Below are 14,565 nucleotides of genomic sequence, written 5' to 3'. Positions count from 1 at the left end.
TGTCCATGTGAGAAACAATAGTTTAATTTAATGACATCACCAAAATAAAAAATACATATTTTTTTTTTTTTTAAAGCCAATAATACCAAATTTTTTGGGGGGGCTGAAGAACATTTGAGGCGGGCTTCAGCCCCCCTAAAATAGGCCTAACGATGCCCCTGCTAAAAGGTAATACTACCTCAGTATAATTTGTACTTATCTTCAGAGACAAATATTGTACCCATTACTTCACATATTTGACAGATATATTAACTTGTTACTTTGCAGACTAATATTTAACAGGTTATTAACTTATAAAATATGATGCATTTTCATCAAACAATTAATCTCAGTTGAAAATAACCTCAACAGTGAATTGAGTTGAACGTTTTGAAAGATAAATTGTCATACCCCCCAGACATTTGCTCATTATGTGAATTAATGTTATAGACGGAAAGGGAATGGGTAATCTAAAGGGGGATAAAAAGCACAATAAAGCTGGAAAATAAATACTAAAGGAGGAAGAAGCCTGCAGAAGAAAGGCTAGGATGTTACATAAAGGATCGGACATGAGAAAGCCCCATGCAGGAACAGATATAATTAGTTTAAGAGAGAACAGTAGGCAGATGTTGGCATCTGGGTCATCTCAGTGGACAAAAGAAAGTAGTTCAATACCCGTCATCTCTGCATCTCCCGGCACCACTCATAATAGCCAAAAGAATTGTGCCGTCACAGAGATAAGCCGAGGACTATACGGTCAGGAATAAAAGCCTCATCTTCAATGGCCACCAATAATAAGATGCTTTAACAATGGTCCCATGTAAAGAGACAATGTTCATTTTCAATTCAATATTACTCCCACAAATAAGACGAAAAAAAGACAGCTCAATTAGTGAAGCTAAAGTCTCTACATCAAATAAAAGAACAGTGTGTTAAACTTTATAGTTCAAGTTTTATTTGGAGGGAGTCATCGCTTTCAAGACACATTAAAACACAAAGCACACATCAGAGTTTAAATAACAATGATGATGCTGACAAAATGCTTTTGTTAATCGATAAGTGACAGTGGTTATTATTTAATTTTAAAGTGTTGGTTCTCATCACATTTATACATCAGCATGTCAGTCAGATTGAGAGTCAAGTAAGGCCAGGTTGTTATGGGACACTGCATGCCCTCATAATGTTAGTGTGACCGGACCCTGGGATCCAGCCTGTCACCACAATCACCATGTCGCCCGACTTGAAGAATCCTCTTGCTTTCCCTGAGGAGGCAGAAGGAAAGAAACAGAGGGTGTGTGAGTAGGACAGTACCATATAAATGAGCAGACTCAGAGTAATACAATCATACAAACACACACACACACACACTGACCAATGTCCATGCCAAAATTGACCCTATTGTCAACATCATCGGCCCAGACGGGAGCAGACAGAGGGTGGAAGAGGACAGGAAACACTCCTCTTAGTAGCTGAGCCTGACGGGCCACCTGAGGAAGAGGACAATGTCAAGGTTTTGTTACAGTGAATAATTATCTGTCAAATAACTACAAAATGTTTGGTATTAATAAATTGGTATATTTTTCAAACTAAAGGCAATAAATATCGGTTCATCTGCCCATTTAAGACTTTGACAGCCCCAATGACCCCCTGACCCATCGGTGGTTCCCAAATGTTTCAGTTTGTGACAAAATAAATGTAATCTCTACTTGTGAACCCTAATCACAGGTTGTGTGGACATGAGTTATGATTAGTTCAACCAAAGAGGCATTTTCCTTTTCAGGTCGTTTCATTTAACAGGCTTTTAGAGACATAAAGATGTGCAAGTATCCAGTATTTTCTATTTTTTAAAACAGCAAAAATGGGAAAGAAAGCAAAAACATTAATATTATTTTGTTTAACAAATGCATCTGGTTTTGAAAGGTTTTCTTGTGACCTCTCTTAGGAGTCCTCACCCACAGTTTGGGACACATTGATCCAACACCTCTGCAAAGCCAATTCACTGGCATTTATAAAAAAGGATTATAAGGATTAACTCCACATGACTAAAATCATAGGTAATCATAATCACTTAAAGCAGTTTGTGACACATTTGGTTTTAAAACAACAGTCCCATTTAAACGGAAACACACTCCAGTAAAATATCACACATTGTAAATAGTGACAGCAGTAGACAGTGAGAGTAAATATTGACTGTATCACACTCTTCAGTTTCGACAGGAGTGAGTCATCAACAGTAAAGTCATGAAAGACAAATGCACTGCTGCTTCCTAGTGGCAGACTGTACCTGAGGGTTTCTGGTGATGGAAATAATAGGACAGCGAGGGCGATACCTGGACAGGAGATGTGCCGCCCTGGAGAGACGAGGAGAAAATAAGGATATTGTCAATGTATGCAAAGCACTTCCATGTACACATAGGTGACCAATTAAAGGAAAATTAAACATAAAGTGTCTTAGTTGAGTGTCCAGCTGCCAGAATGCTCCTTGGCATAGATCTGTCAAGTCTCTGAACTCTGCTGAAGGGATGAACGATGGATGTGGTGGTATCCTCTTTCCCAGACATCTAAATTCAGATGTTAATTAAGACACTGGGTCTATTAAGACACTATTCAGTTGAGCAGTTTTTTTAATCCATAGACTGTATATAAGAATTGGGCATAGTCACCGCGACGTCACCCATTGGTTTGTGGACTACTGTTTTGAAGATGTGAGTTTGGCATTTTAGCCGTCGCCATCTTGTTTTTGACTTTCGCCATGTTTTTAGTAATACAAGAGGGTGGAGCTAAGTACAACTGAACAAAACAATTTTAGTCGACCAAAGAAGAAGACGTAAACATGTAAACCCATGTTAACAATGTTTACTGAGGTAGTAAAAGAAGTGAGATGTACGGTCGTTTTATCATTGACTTTATATACCATCCGACATCTTCTTGCAACCAGAGGAGTCGCCCCCTGATGGCTATTAGAAAGAATGCAGGTTTAAGGAATATATGCATTGGCTTTACTTTTCAGACCGGGACTTTGACGCCCGTTTTTATCTTGCATAATCATCAGGTCAAAATTTTAATTCTGCCTTTTTATTTGGTTAATGACCAAATACCTGTAAAACTGATGGAAATCCCATCTAATTAGCAAATGTGAGCATACTAACACATGTTATACCTGTTAAACATCAGCATGTTATCTTTGTCATTGTCTTTGCATGTCTATATTAGTATTCAGCTCAAATACAGCCTCACAGAGCTGATGGCATCGCTGTAGACTCTTAGACGTTATATTGTAATCTTGATCCAAACTCAAGGTCAGCTGCCTTTGCTCAGCCAGTCTATACATGTCACAGAGCATGAGATGATGAAGCATCATGCAGTGCGCTTGTTTGGAACAACTTGTATTAGTTGTGTTTTCCTTTCATTTGTCACCTTCTGTATGTGTTGCCTGTGTATGTATGGGTAAATGACTCCATGCATATGCAGTATATCTATCTGTGCGCAATAGAGAACTCTGTATTTTGCAGTTAGGGGAGTTGGTTTAAACAGCAAGTAGTCAGAACACACAAAAATACAGAAACACAAGGGGAACGCAATAAACATTTCAGCAAACATAAAACTCCACCCTGAGGATGTTAAAGCAGGAAACAGTACTGCGATGTTCAATCTGTAGCTTTGCTCTCTGATAAAAAAACAAAACATGTGTTGCTCCAGCCTTTAAAGGGCCTGAATGTCATGGGGAGGAAGACGACCAGAGATGTTTACTCAGGTTTAACTCTTTCACGAATGAGTTTAAAAGTCTACAGCATGTGCATGCTTTTGAGCGTATAGAATATGAATGTTAGCCAAGTTCTAAATTCATATTGGATGACTCAGCCCTTCGAGCTTTGTGTCCAATGCCACCATTCAGTGGTAAAGCAGGGAGTACTGTGGAGGTCGGGTTGTGGAGGGGTGTGTAGAGCACCTGACTTACATGCAGGACACTGGAGTTTGTGTCCTGTTGCAGTCCTCCAATTCACATTCACCTTTTTATTAACAATAATCACAATCTGTCCCTTACCTTCAGAGAATAATTTGTCATTGAGAAATATACTTATTTGCTTTCTTGCAGAGCATTATGTGAGAAGATGTGAAAGGCAGTGTGAAATGTATGTGGACTGGCGACAGTCTGTGTATGTAATGTATGTATGCAATATGTTATTTGTACTGTTTTTTAACAGCAGACACTGTATGTATGTTTCCAAGACAAATTTCCTTCGGGACAATAAAGTCTATCTTATCTTATCTCTATTAGATTTATATGACGTGCGATAAATATAAAGCTGCAGCCGGTCAACTTAGCTTGGCACAAAATCTGGAAACAGTTTCTGTCCAAAGGTCAATTTTACAGTTTGTTTTTTGTGTGGTAGGCAGACGTCAAATACACACCTGCCGCTGGTGGTGAGGACTATGATGGCCCCAGCACAGCATTTGAAGGAAGACTCAACAGCTCCGATGGCTGTGACCTCTGTGGGGTCAGAGGAGAGAGGGGTGAGGCGACGCAACTCCTCAAACAACTGCCGGTGGTAAATGGCCGCCTCTGCCTCCCTGCAGATCTGAGAGAGCGTTATCAGATGGGAAACTATAAGTCAGATGTAACATAATGGACATCATGCACACACAGACAGACACACACACACACACACACACACACCGAGTGCATCATTGCGACTGCCTCCACAGGAAACAGTCCCTTAGCGGTCTCCCCAGATAACATTACACAGTCGGCTCCATCCAGCACTGCGTTGGCGACGTCACTGCCCTCCGCTCTGGTTGGCCGTGGGCGGGCCACCATGCTCTCAAGCATCTACAAACACAAACACATTAGTCTTTTTGCCGCAACCAAAATGTCTCCACGAGGCTCTTTAAAGTGGATTCGATCAATTACGCCATTAAAACAAGCCACATGTATGTGCAAGATAGGAACGTAATGTAAGGCAGAGAATGAAGAGAGTAATGGCTTTGTGGATGGTTGGACAGTAATGGAGGAGAAATGAGAGATCACTTAGACTGAGGCAGGCGAGTAAGACTTTGCGAGATCATTATTGATGTGCCGGAGACTCGGTATTATAAGTCAATAAGCAAGGCAGACAGTTGGAAAATGAGATGCAGCGTTGCCTGAGAGACTGCATTTTTGTAGTAGTTAAGAAGCTGCGGCTGATAAGTGTATGTGAGTGTGGTTTGTGGGCTCATGTATATATAATGCCGTCACTCCGAGTCAGAAGCTGTAGCATAAGCAAGATAAAGCACTGTGACTCAACATGGCTGCAGGTGTGTGTGTAACATGAGAGGGGTGTGAATGGGAGGAAACATCTTTGAGGATGAATTAATTCGACAAGTGAGTGTGTGTTTGTGAGAGTCCATTATGTAAGAGTGCAAGGTTAATATGTGCCTGTTAGTTTTTAATCTTAGTTTACCCCTCTGACATTTGATTGGACAACACTGTAGTGGAAAGTCTAAATCTGCATATTTTCTCATTTCTGCATCCTTTTCTGTGTGCGTATGTGCTCGTCCCTGACCTGTGTGGCACAGATGACCGGCTTGCCGGTAGAGTTGCAGCGTCCAATCATCATCTTCTGTGCGATGAAGACTTTCTCCGCTGGGATCTCGATGCCCAGGTCGCCCCTGGCCACCATCACGCCGTCGCTTTCAGCCAGGATCTCCTCAAAGCTGACAGACAGATTAGGGGAGGATGAGGAAGCACAGGATTGAGAGTTAGAAAAGAGCACAAAAGAAGGAGTGAGCAGGGATGAAGAGGCAGGAAAACGATGACAATACTGGTTGTTTCTGTGCATTGATCTGCAAAAACAGGATTTTGCTCACAGCCTTTGGATCTTGAAAACATAGAGGATATTGTTTCATTGTGATCTACATCCTACATCTAGACGAAAACCAAATTCATGTGTGAGCAATGCAAACACGAAAGGAAGGAGACTTTACATGTCAATACATAGCATCATAATCGTGTAACAATAGTCTTTATGATCCGATCTTAAAGACATCCGATTCAAATTAGAGCCATGGTTCAACACCGTCAGCATCCAGCGAGCAGCGGGAGGAAGCCAGAGATGAGTAATGGAGATGAGAGCTGTGACATAAATTGTATCAGATATATTAAGTGGCAGCCATAACTCACACAGACAGCCACACAGACATCTTATCACAGTGTAATATCCAGAGCCGTCGTGTCCATCAATCCCTGACAGCTGTCGGTCCACAAGACGGTGGATGAAGTCCTGTCACGGCCTCATTATGAAATTCTCACTCCCTCCAGCTATTCAACCCAACTGTGACTTTGTAGTTATAATTCATAAAGGTTTTTCCTGGACTCACTTCTGAACCCCTTGCCGGCTCTCCACCTTGCTGATCACTTTGATGCCTTGTCCGTGTGCCCCGAGAGTTCGCCGCACATCTTTGACATCCTGAGCAGAGCGGATGAAGCTGGCGAACACAATGTCTACGCCCTGGGCCACCCCAAACCTCAGGTCGGCCTCGTCTCGCTGGCTGACCGCCTGCATGCCGATAAGGTCGCAGCCAGGGAGGTTAACGCCTTTACGACTGCACAGCATCCCGCCCGACTCCACTTCCGTATCCACCCAGTCAGGACCTGAAGAAGAGGTGGTCAATAAATTATCCTCAGAGTTGTGAAAACCCTGAAGTGAGATCAGATGAAAACATTTATTAAATTTGAATAATCGTGCAGGAGATAATGCAGATTTAAGCATGTAATTTAGTTCAGACTTACTGGAGGAAGATCCTTAAATATAATTTATTTGGGATTTCTCAAGTTATGACTGTATATAGGTGACCCACTAATTATAGCGGACTGCAGAACCTCAGATATGATCCCGACAAGCACAATGTGGGGAAGCAGATTATTGTTAAGGGGCTGAAAGACTCCAGAGGAACCATCTTTTCATGAACGAGCGACTGTGGCTCAGTGGAGAGCAGGGTCGTCCTTCAATCAGAGGATCGACTCCGCTAGTTGCATGTTGATGTGTCCTTGGGCAAGATACTTAACCCCATTGCTCCCGTAGCTGTGCCTACGGTGCGTGAATGTTAGGTAGATCCTGATGGGCGGGTGGCATGGTAGCCCCCGTCATCAGTGTATAAATGGGTGAATGATGACAAGTAGTATGAAAGCGCTTTGAGTGGTCTGAAAGACTAGAAAAGCGCTATTCAAGTACAGTCCATTTACCAAAAAAGTTGCCTTGTTTGACAAAATCTCATTCAGAATGACAGACAAGGACGATCATTATGTGACCAAAAGAAGTGGTCTATTATACATCAATCAAATTAACAAAATAGAGCAAAGCACAAAATAATTAATTCGTATGAATATATAATATGTATTGTATGTCTTCGTATTTTTTCATATAAAATTTTTCTCTTTGATTTCCTTAGAGATCTTCTGTATTTATTTATACTGCAAAATATAACAATATATATATATAAAACAAGAAAATAAAAAGGTTACAAATTCAAGCTTGTATGAAGGTTTGTGTAAGTCTATCTAATGTGTATTACCAGTTTTTAGTACTTTGAGTCCAATGAGGCCGTCATCAATGTAGATCTTGCGTCCCTTCGTCAGGACTTTGGGCAGACTGGGGTAGTCCACCCAGATAATCTTCCCGTCTGTCTCGTCTTTGTTCTTCTCTGCTGTCACCACACGGACATGGCTGCCCTTTACCAGCTCCACTTCCCCCTCCACTTTCTAAACAAAGACACACATACACGCAAAGTGGAAAGAAAGAAACACCGCCTTTAAATAAACACCACTGTCATCTCTATTATCAACACATTTTAAAGGCAACTACTGACGTCACTTTTTAAGTAATGCATTAAATATTATTTATATGTCAACACACCTCTTCACAAATACATAGAAGGCGTCATGTGTGTTTAGGTGAAACCTGTGGTGCAAGTGGCCTTTCAACAAAGTGTTATTTTAAGCTTCTGTGTTTGCAGGAACGTGTCTACACACAGACAGACTTACAAGCTGTTGTTTACCATGAACACAAGAACCAACAAACTCAGACACTCATCATTCTAAAAAAATGAACCCTCTACTGTCTTTTAATGAATTACAGCACGGCAACCTTCTAAGTTCTGATGCGGTCATCTATATAGTACATTCATGTACCACTAACTATCAGTGCTCACACAAAAGAAGAAAAATAACAAAGATCAAATATGTGGCTCTCTCATCCTGGGAGAGAATTTTCCTCTTGTTTGCTGTTGCAAAACCACAATCTGAACCTGAGCCGGGCTGAAACCTGCTTTATCCACCTTCACACACTGTGCAGACACATGGCTGTGTGATTTAATGGCACGCCGAGCTTCAACAAGCCTGTGTATTTTATGACAGCTGAGTAGTTCTGGTAATTCACATCAGAGGTTCTGATGAGATTCTGCCAATGACGATGATACCTTGACAGACCTCAACTGTACAGGGTTAGAATTGTCGCACAAATATGTTAAGTGCTTCCTACCAATCAATTGTTGACAGCTATGTTCGTCTTGCTTTTTGGTTAAAAACATTTTTATGATTTCAGTTTAAAGTATGCGTCATCCTTCCTGTACCAATCGACAATATTTCTATTTTATCTTCCTATTAAACTACTGAAGAGACACAACAGGCAAGAATCAGCATCATGCAGAGCATTTTGTAAGCCAATCAAGACATGAAGAGATTTCCAAGAGTTTCAAGTTATTTGTTCAATAAAGCAGACGGCAAACAACAACAACACAAAGACCAGCAAAACAAGATGATGAAAAAGCAAATGAGGACACACAACCAGTTGTTTTGTTGTAACAACCTGTAAGAAATGATAAAGACATTTTCAGCCCCTCTTACAGCTGACTGAACGTGACTGGTTGAGTCAAACAGTTTGATAGATGAAGCATGTTTACCCCTTTCACTAATCCGGTGCGGATCTCAGGACCCTTCGTATCCAAGGCGATGGCAACCGGCCGATAATACAAGGGGTCGGGGGTTATTGTCTCCACGGCCTCCCGGATGTTTTTGATGGTGTCACTGTGGTACTGACAGAAAACACGGAGGGAGATCAATACATGGCTGAAGGAAAGACCAAAACGTGCGTTTAAGTACTATAATTGCATTCTGTTCATACCTCATGTGAGCCATGAGAAAAATTCAGACGAGCAATATTCATTCCTGCCTTGATCATCTCGTGGAGTTTGGGGATTGATCGGGATGCAGGACCTGAAAGAAAGAAAAAACACTTTTTACATTAAAACATTAAAATGCCTGATTCTAGCTTCTCAAATGTGACAATTTGCTCATTGTTTTGTTTTCACCGAACTCAATACCATTTGGTGGTCTTGGACTGTTGATAAGACAAAATAAGCTACTGAATATGTCAAAATGTGTTCTGGAATATTCTGATGGGCCTTTATTTTATCGTCCGAGAAAATAATTGGATACATTGAAACCATCACAGGCTATATCTGGAATCAGAGCTCTGCAAGAACTTAAAAGCAATTGTCATATGTCTTTCATTCTAGTTATTTTCTCCATGTTTCTGGGCAGAAGAAAAGCGGATCATGCTCCACAGCCAAGATTCAAACCCCGCCAACAGAAGGCCACCCAGCACCCAGCAGCTGCCAGCGATGACATAGAACAGTTGCCAGAAAACCCAACTTGAAACTGAGACTCACTGTCTGCAACCGGTTGTCACACTCACCGATGGTGCAGATTATGCTGGTGTTGCGTGCTGTGATTGGCTCTTGGTCAATGTTCAGCAGACAGAGATGCTCCAGGAAAGTGTCAGCCATGCTGGCATCCAGCTGCTGGCGTTGGATGAAAGAGTCGGGCAGTGTCATCGCCTCGGAGTAGCGCCTGATGCGAGCTGTAGCAACAGAGAAACGTTGACAGCAGGGTGAAGTCAGTCATGAAAACTCTACTGCCAACTCCAACCAGCGAATACACACGAACTAAACACTTCAATCTGAGTAAAGTGTTTATTTCTGTGTGAGCGATGAGGAAGAACAACACTTAACGGCATAAAAATGGCAGCTTATATCTACAGATTTTGAATGGATAGTCACAGCAGAGGAAAGTCTGTGTGCAAAAAAACACACCATAGAGACCCGACGTCAGTTACAGCGCAGGAAGGTCATCAAGATTTACATGCTGACTGACATTCAGCTCTCAGGTTGAGTGAAAACAAAACACTGCACTTCTTTCACAAGCAAAACAAAGGAAGGCTGATATTAATGCTATGTAGAGGAACTAAAAGGGCTGTGGGTTGAGATTTTAAATACAGAAAAGGGGTCTCTACACCAGCAATCCGTTGATATAAAGAAGCCTGTAGCCTATTCAGACAACAGGAGGAAGACATGCAGTTTGATAAGAGATTACCTCCCCCTCCACTGGAGATGTCACTGCTGGAATGAGTGGGGTACCAGGGAATGAACCCAAATGCAGACTACTGATTCATTTCAAGGCTTTGTTGATCAAATAAAGGTATAAGAGCTTACAGAATCATGGGCAGGCAAAGGTCAAATCAATGCAGTCTGAGCAGGCATCAAATCCAAAAAGTCATGGACCTCTGTCAAGGATCAGAGGTCCATGACAGCCAGTAACAGAAGCTTGAAGGCAACGACACAAGGCAAGAAAGCAAAGCTACATTTCTAACAAACTGGCAGAGAGTGAGAGGAAAAGGGCTGATGAGGATGGGAACAGGTGTGTAGATTGGCGAGGCAGAGAGGTGATGAGGAAAGCAGAGACAGTCAGAGGGCATCTAGTGGATGGATGGAAAATGGCAATGAAGGGGACCGTGGGATTAAATATGTGTCTGAGGAAGGACAGAGAGAAGGAATGAAGACAAACTGACATGTCTTGCTTTTCAAACTGAAAGGAGGTTAATTTGGCTGCATTTTTGTTGTTGTCCAGTGCCAGTGTGCGATCTGTGTTCTTCTCCAAACCACAGTGCTAAAACATTCTCCATGAGGAAATGACAAATTACTAAATGAGAGTATGAAAAATAAAATGATTATCTTGTATGATACCAAGTTTTAAGTAATGCTTGTTAATCCTGAATTAATTAGTTTTCAGCTCAACAAGTTGGAAATATGACTCTTTAGCTGCTAAATGCTTCAATTTGAGAGAACCAAAACATTAAAGTTTCCGGCTGTAAAACCAAAACAATGAGCTGAAACATGCTATAAAAGCTGTGAAGAGCTGCAGGTGATAATTAACTGTGGCTTCATCACGAGCGACCCCTTTCACATTACAGAGTCATTTGATGAGAAAATATTGATGAGAGCAGCTTTAAAATAACAATGTTCAGGTATCTAATAATGTAGTTGCTTTGTCAAATAATAAGTCATCCACATTCACTCACATAAAACAAGAATTTCTCACAATTCTCTATAAATAAGCAAATTTAAGCTCAAAATATATATATTTTTAATTTATTTTATGACCTTTCCCCTCTTAAAATCTTGGACTTAATACTCTTAAAGCCTTTCAACACCCAGGAACACAACCTGTCACTGCTGCTGCATAAACCCTGAGAGCACAAACCAGTCAATGGAGCATGTGTCTTTCATGCAAAGCATTGTGGGACCTGGTTGAGGGCTTTGAGCCAGTACAATGGCATCCATTTTAAAGGATGTCACAATCAGTCAAGCCTGCAATTTCTGCCACCACAGGGGAAGAGAGAGTAGAGACCATGCAGCCAGGAGGACGAGGACGAGAAGAGGAGAGCCTGAGTCCGACAAGGTCGCTGCTAACAGCTCAACAGGAGCAAAGACGTGAAGACAGAGGAGAGAGGAGAGACTGGAGGGTGAGGATCAATCTGACTAGGAAGATTTCTATTGAGAATGGACATGCAGAAACACAGAAGGACGTCTGCAGAGGAAACTCCCTGATGAAAATGGGGACTTTTGCAGGATAATGTGAACCTGCACAGCTCCTCCATCCCGTGGATTCGGTAGCTGTCAGTGTTTTCTGTCTCTTTCTCTTCGTGTCTTTTTCGCTCTCTCCACCTCCCTGTGACCCAGTTCTGCCGCACTGCTGCACACATCATTACGTATCCCACTGAGAAATCCTCCTCTGACACCTCCCAGAACATGGGAACACACACACATACACAAATGCAGGCACCTGTTACTGGAAGGCTGACTATAAATAAAGCAGGTCAACGACAGATGCAAAATATCGGTCGAGGCACAGCTTTTATGGCTGATGAGAGCGGTGATCCAGGTGATGGGCGTGGCCGGTTTGCAGCAGGTCAGTGTGATATCAATCGGTGAAATCAAGCTAAAAGGGCAGATGTAGGACTCTGCTCGAAAGTTCAAAAGCATCAGTGAGGGATGCATTATCTGAAGTACAAGTTACAACTGGGTGTATATGATGAAATAATTTGATAATGCATAGCCACGGATATTGAAAATGAGAAATGATCAGCCACTAGACTAAGATAAACTTATCTAACAGCACACAACGCCCCTTTGTCCTTGCAGTTCACTTTAACAGTTAATCCAGGAAGATCAATCCCTCCCTAAAAGGTCATTTTGGATTTCTAATCATGCTGAAGTTGTATGATAATATCCAAACCTTGTTATATCTCTGCACCCACAGTACAAAGCGAAATCATTGGTCCACTTACCCATTTTCATAAAACCATCCATTTTCTTAAAATATCCAAATCAGTTCCTCCTCTATTGGTTTATTTTAGTTTTTTGGTTCTATAATTTTTCTATGTTTCCTCCTCTGTCTTTATGCTCGTCAGTGCCCTTATCATTCTCTAAGTCTTGTGACACCTGAACAAGTCTGGTCCAGTCTCTTTCCTTCATTTTCACACTCTTTTGCTGCCCCCTCATCTCTCCTCCCACCCACACCTTTTGGAGTGGGGCCACCGCTTGCAGTGGATGGATGATTTTAGATGAATTAAAAGCCTGACTGGGCCAAGATGATGCTAAAAATAGAAACAAAACCTTTATGTGATGGCACTAAACTATCAGGGTGCACTAAATTGATGCGTGTCTATCAGTTAAATGTAAATAAAAAAAATCAAACTGATTAATCAATCATGAAAAAAGAGTTTCTTACTTTCTAATAGGCCAAAAGTAAGTAAATATTTAAATTTAATTTAATTTTTTTAAATTTAATTTATTATATTGATCCCGGAAGGGGAAATTTGTCTCTGCATTTGACCCATCCCTGTATATAGGGAGCAGTGGGCTGCCAATGACAGGCGCCTGGGGAGCCGGGGGTTCAGTGTCTTGCTGAGGGACACTTCGACACGTGACACAAATAATCTATAATTATGAATGTTAATAAATCAGTAATAAATTAACTTTGGCCTTGATGGCCTGCAGCCGAGGCCAAACCGTGGAGGAATCCACATATTGAACTACAACCTGGCAACCCAAAAGAAGTTTTCATTCATGAATTATAACTGCTCTATAAAGTATTAGTACAGTATTTATTAATTATTTACTAAAAGCCATTATAAACCAGCATACGACCCCTTTTTAATAGGTGATTTACTAAAGTGGTGCATTTCTAGGTTAGGATCATTGCAGTTTGTTGCAGATTTAGTTTGAGGTTATTGATCTCAGAAGATTTTGAACCTTTGAAATAGTCTGTATACTTATTTGCATTCACCCACTGCAGCAGGTTGCTGTTTTCTTGGAAAGCAAAGCTGTCTTATTGAACTATAGACTGATAAGAGCTGATGTTATACGAGTATTGGACTTTGGCAGAAGAGGTGACGTGTCTTCCACTCTGAAAGTTTATTCAGAGTTTCTTTGAGGTTACGCTGTAGAGTTGTATCTATGCACAGTCAAGCACAAACCCAGAATGACAGAAGGTGTAAATCGTTAGCCAAAGGACAAACAGACCTTTGTTCCTGAGTTGACTGCAGAAACCCGGCAGCCCTTTGCATGTGGCACACAACTATGATATAATAGCTCATAACATAAAAATTCAACATAATTATCTGGAGTAAAGGTTCGGTTTTACGCATAGAGACAGAAGTGCAATAATATGACAAGCAACTTTAATTTCCATGCTTACAACAATAAAATGAAAAAGTACAGGGAGAGGAAGCACAAGTATTAAAGTGTTCACCAACATCAAGCACTTCATCTCCACCTGTGACTTACAGGTGAGGATGAAGTTGCTATTTTGGGAGAAAATTAAGTCTTTTTAAGTAGTTCGTCGGCAAAACAATTGACAAAAGGGGGAAAAGTAAAGTGAACAATCAATATTTGGCGGAGCGACAGTAATAAACAGCAGGAGAGATTTTCTGCTGAAAACGAAATAATCTAACAGAAAAAGCATGTTACACAAACAGCAGGGTTCAGAAAGAAGTGTTGTCACACTGCATACAGTCCGCGAACAGTAGGCGACACAGACACAGCATAAAGTAAAGTACAGTTTAGATCCTGAGAAAAGAAACGACCGACCTGTTTGCTGCACGATGCGGGTCAAGACTTAGAGTGGTGGAAAGGGACAAGCGCATCAAATGTGCATGAATGGGTTAGTGTGAGAGTTAGCGCCATCTGGTGGACAGTAGTGCTAATGTG

At 41.3% G+C, this 14,565-nt stretch overlaps 1 protein-coding gene across 3 annotated transcripts; it reads right to left on the bottom strand.

Annotated features, from left to right (window-relative positions):
- Positions 1-981: 981 nt before the first annotated feature.
- Positions 982-14,521, bottom strand: pklr (pyruvate kinase L/R). 3 transcript variants are annotated; one of them, XM_031853150.1, is made up of 12 exons: positions 14,446-14,521; positions 9,711-9,875; positions 9,138-9,229; positions 8,917-9,048; positions 7,531-7,717; positions 6,337-6,610; positions 5,523-5,673; positions 4,658-4,810; positions 4,393-4,559; positions 2,264-2,330; positions 1,352-1,466; positions 982-1,241 (listed from the first exon to the last, which is right to left on the bottom strand). In XM_031853150.1, exons 2-12 carry the CDS (start codon positions 9,847-9,849, stop codon positions 1,135-1,137), a joined length of 1,584 nt encoding a protein of 527 aa, XP_031709010.1. In that variant the 5' UTR covers positions 9,850-9,875; positions 14,446-14,521; the 3' UTR covers positions 982-1,134. The 3 variants fall into 3 exon arrangements, with proteins under 3 accessions (XP_031709010.1, XP_031709009.1, XP_031709011.1); XM_031853149.1 differs by lacking the exon at positions 14,446-14,521 and adding an exon at positions 12,642-13,152; XM_031853151.1 differs by lacking the exon at positions 14,446-14,521 and adding an exon at positions 10,507-12,634.
- Positions 14,522-14,565: the final 44 nt, after the last annotated feature.

The sequence above is a fragment of the Anarrhichthys ocellatus genome, unplaced genomic scaffold (assembly GCF_004355925.1).
Source record: "Anarrhichthys ocellatus isolate YVR2014 unplaced genomic scaffold, GSC_Weel_1.0 scaffold13, whole genome shotgun sequence".
Lineage (NCBI taxonomy): Eukaryota > Metazoa > Chordata > Actinopteri > Perciformes > Anarhichadidae > Anarrhichthys > Anarrhichthys ocellatus.
Note: the sequence above shows the minus strand (reverse complement) of the source record. Positions and strands in the feature narration are given on the sequence as shown.

Coding starts and splice junctions, on each gene's coding strand:
- pklr (XM_031853149.1), bottom strand. CDS start 12,663: ATGGATGGTTTTATGAAAATGG. Junction 1,467..2,263: donor CCATCACCAGAAACCCTCAG/GTACAGTCTGCC, acceptor CCTCTTCCTCAG/GTGGCCCGTCAGGCTCAGCT. Junction 1,242..1,351: donor CAATTTTGGCATGGACATTG/GTCAGTGTGTGT, acceptor CTGCCTCCTCAG/GGAAAGCAAGAGGATTCTTC.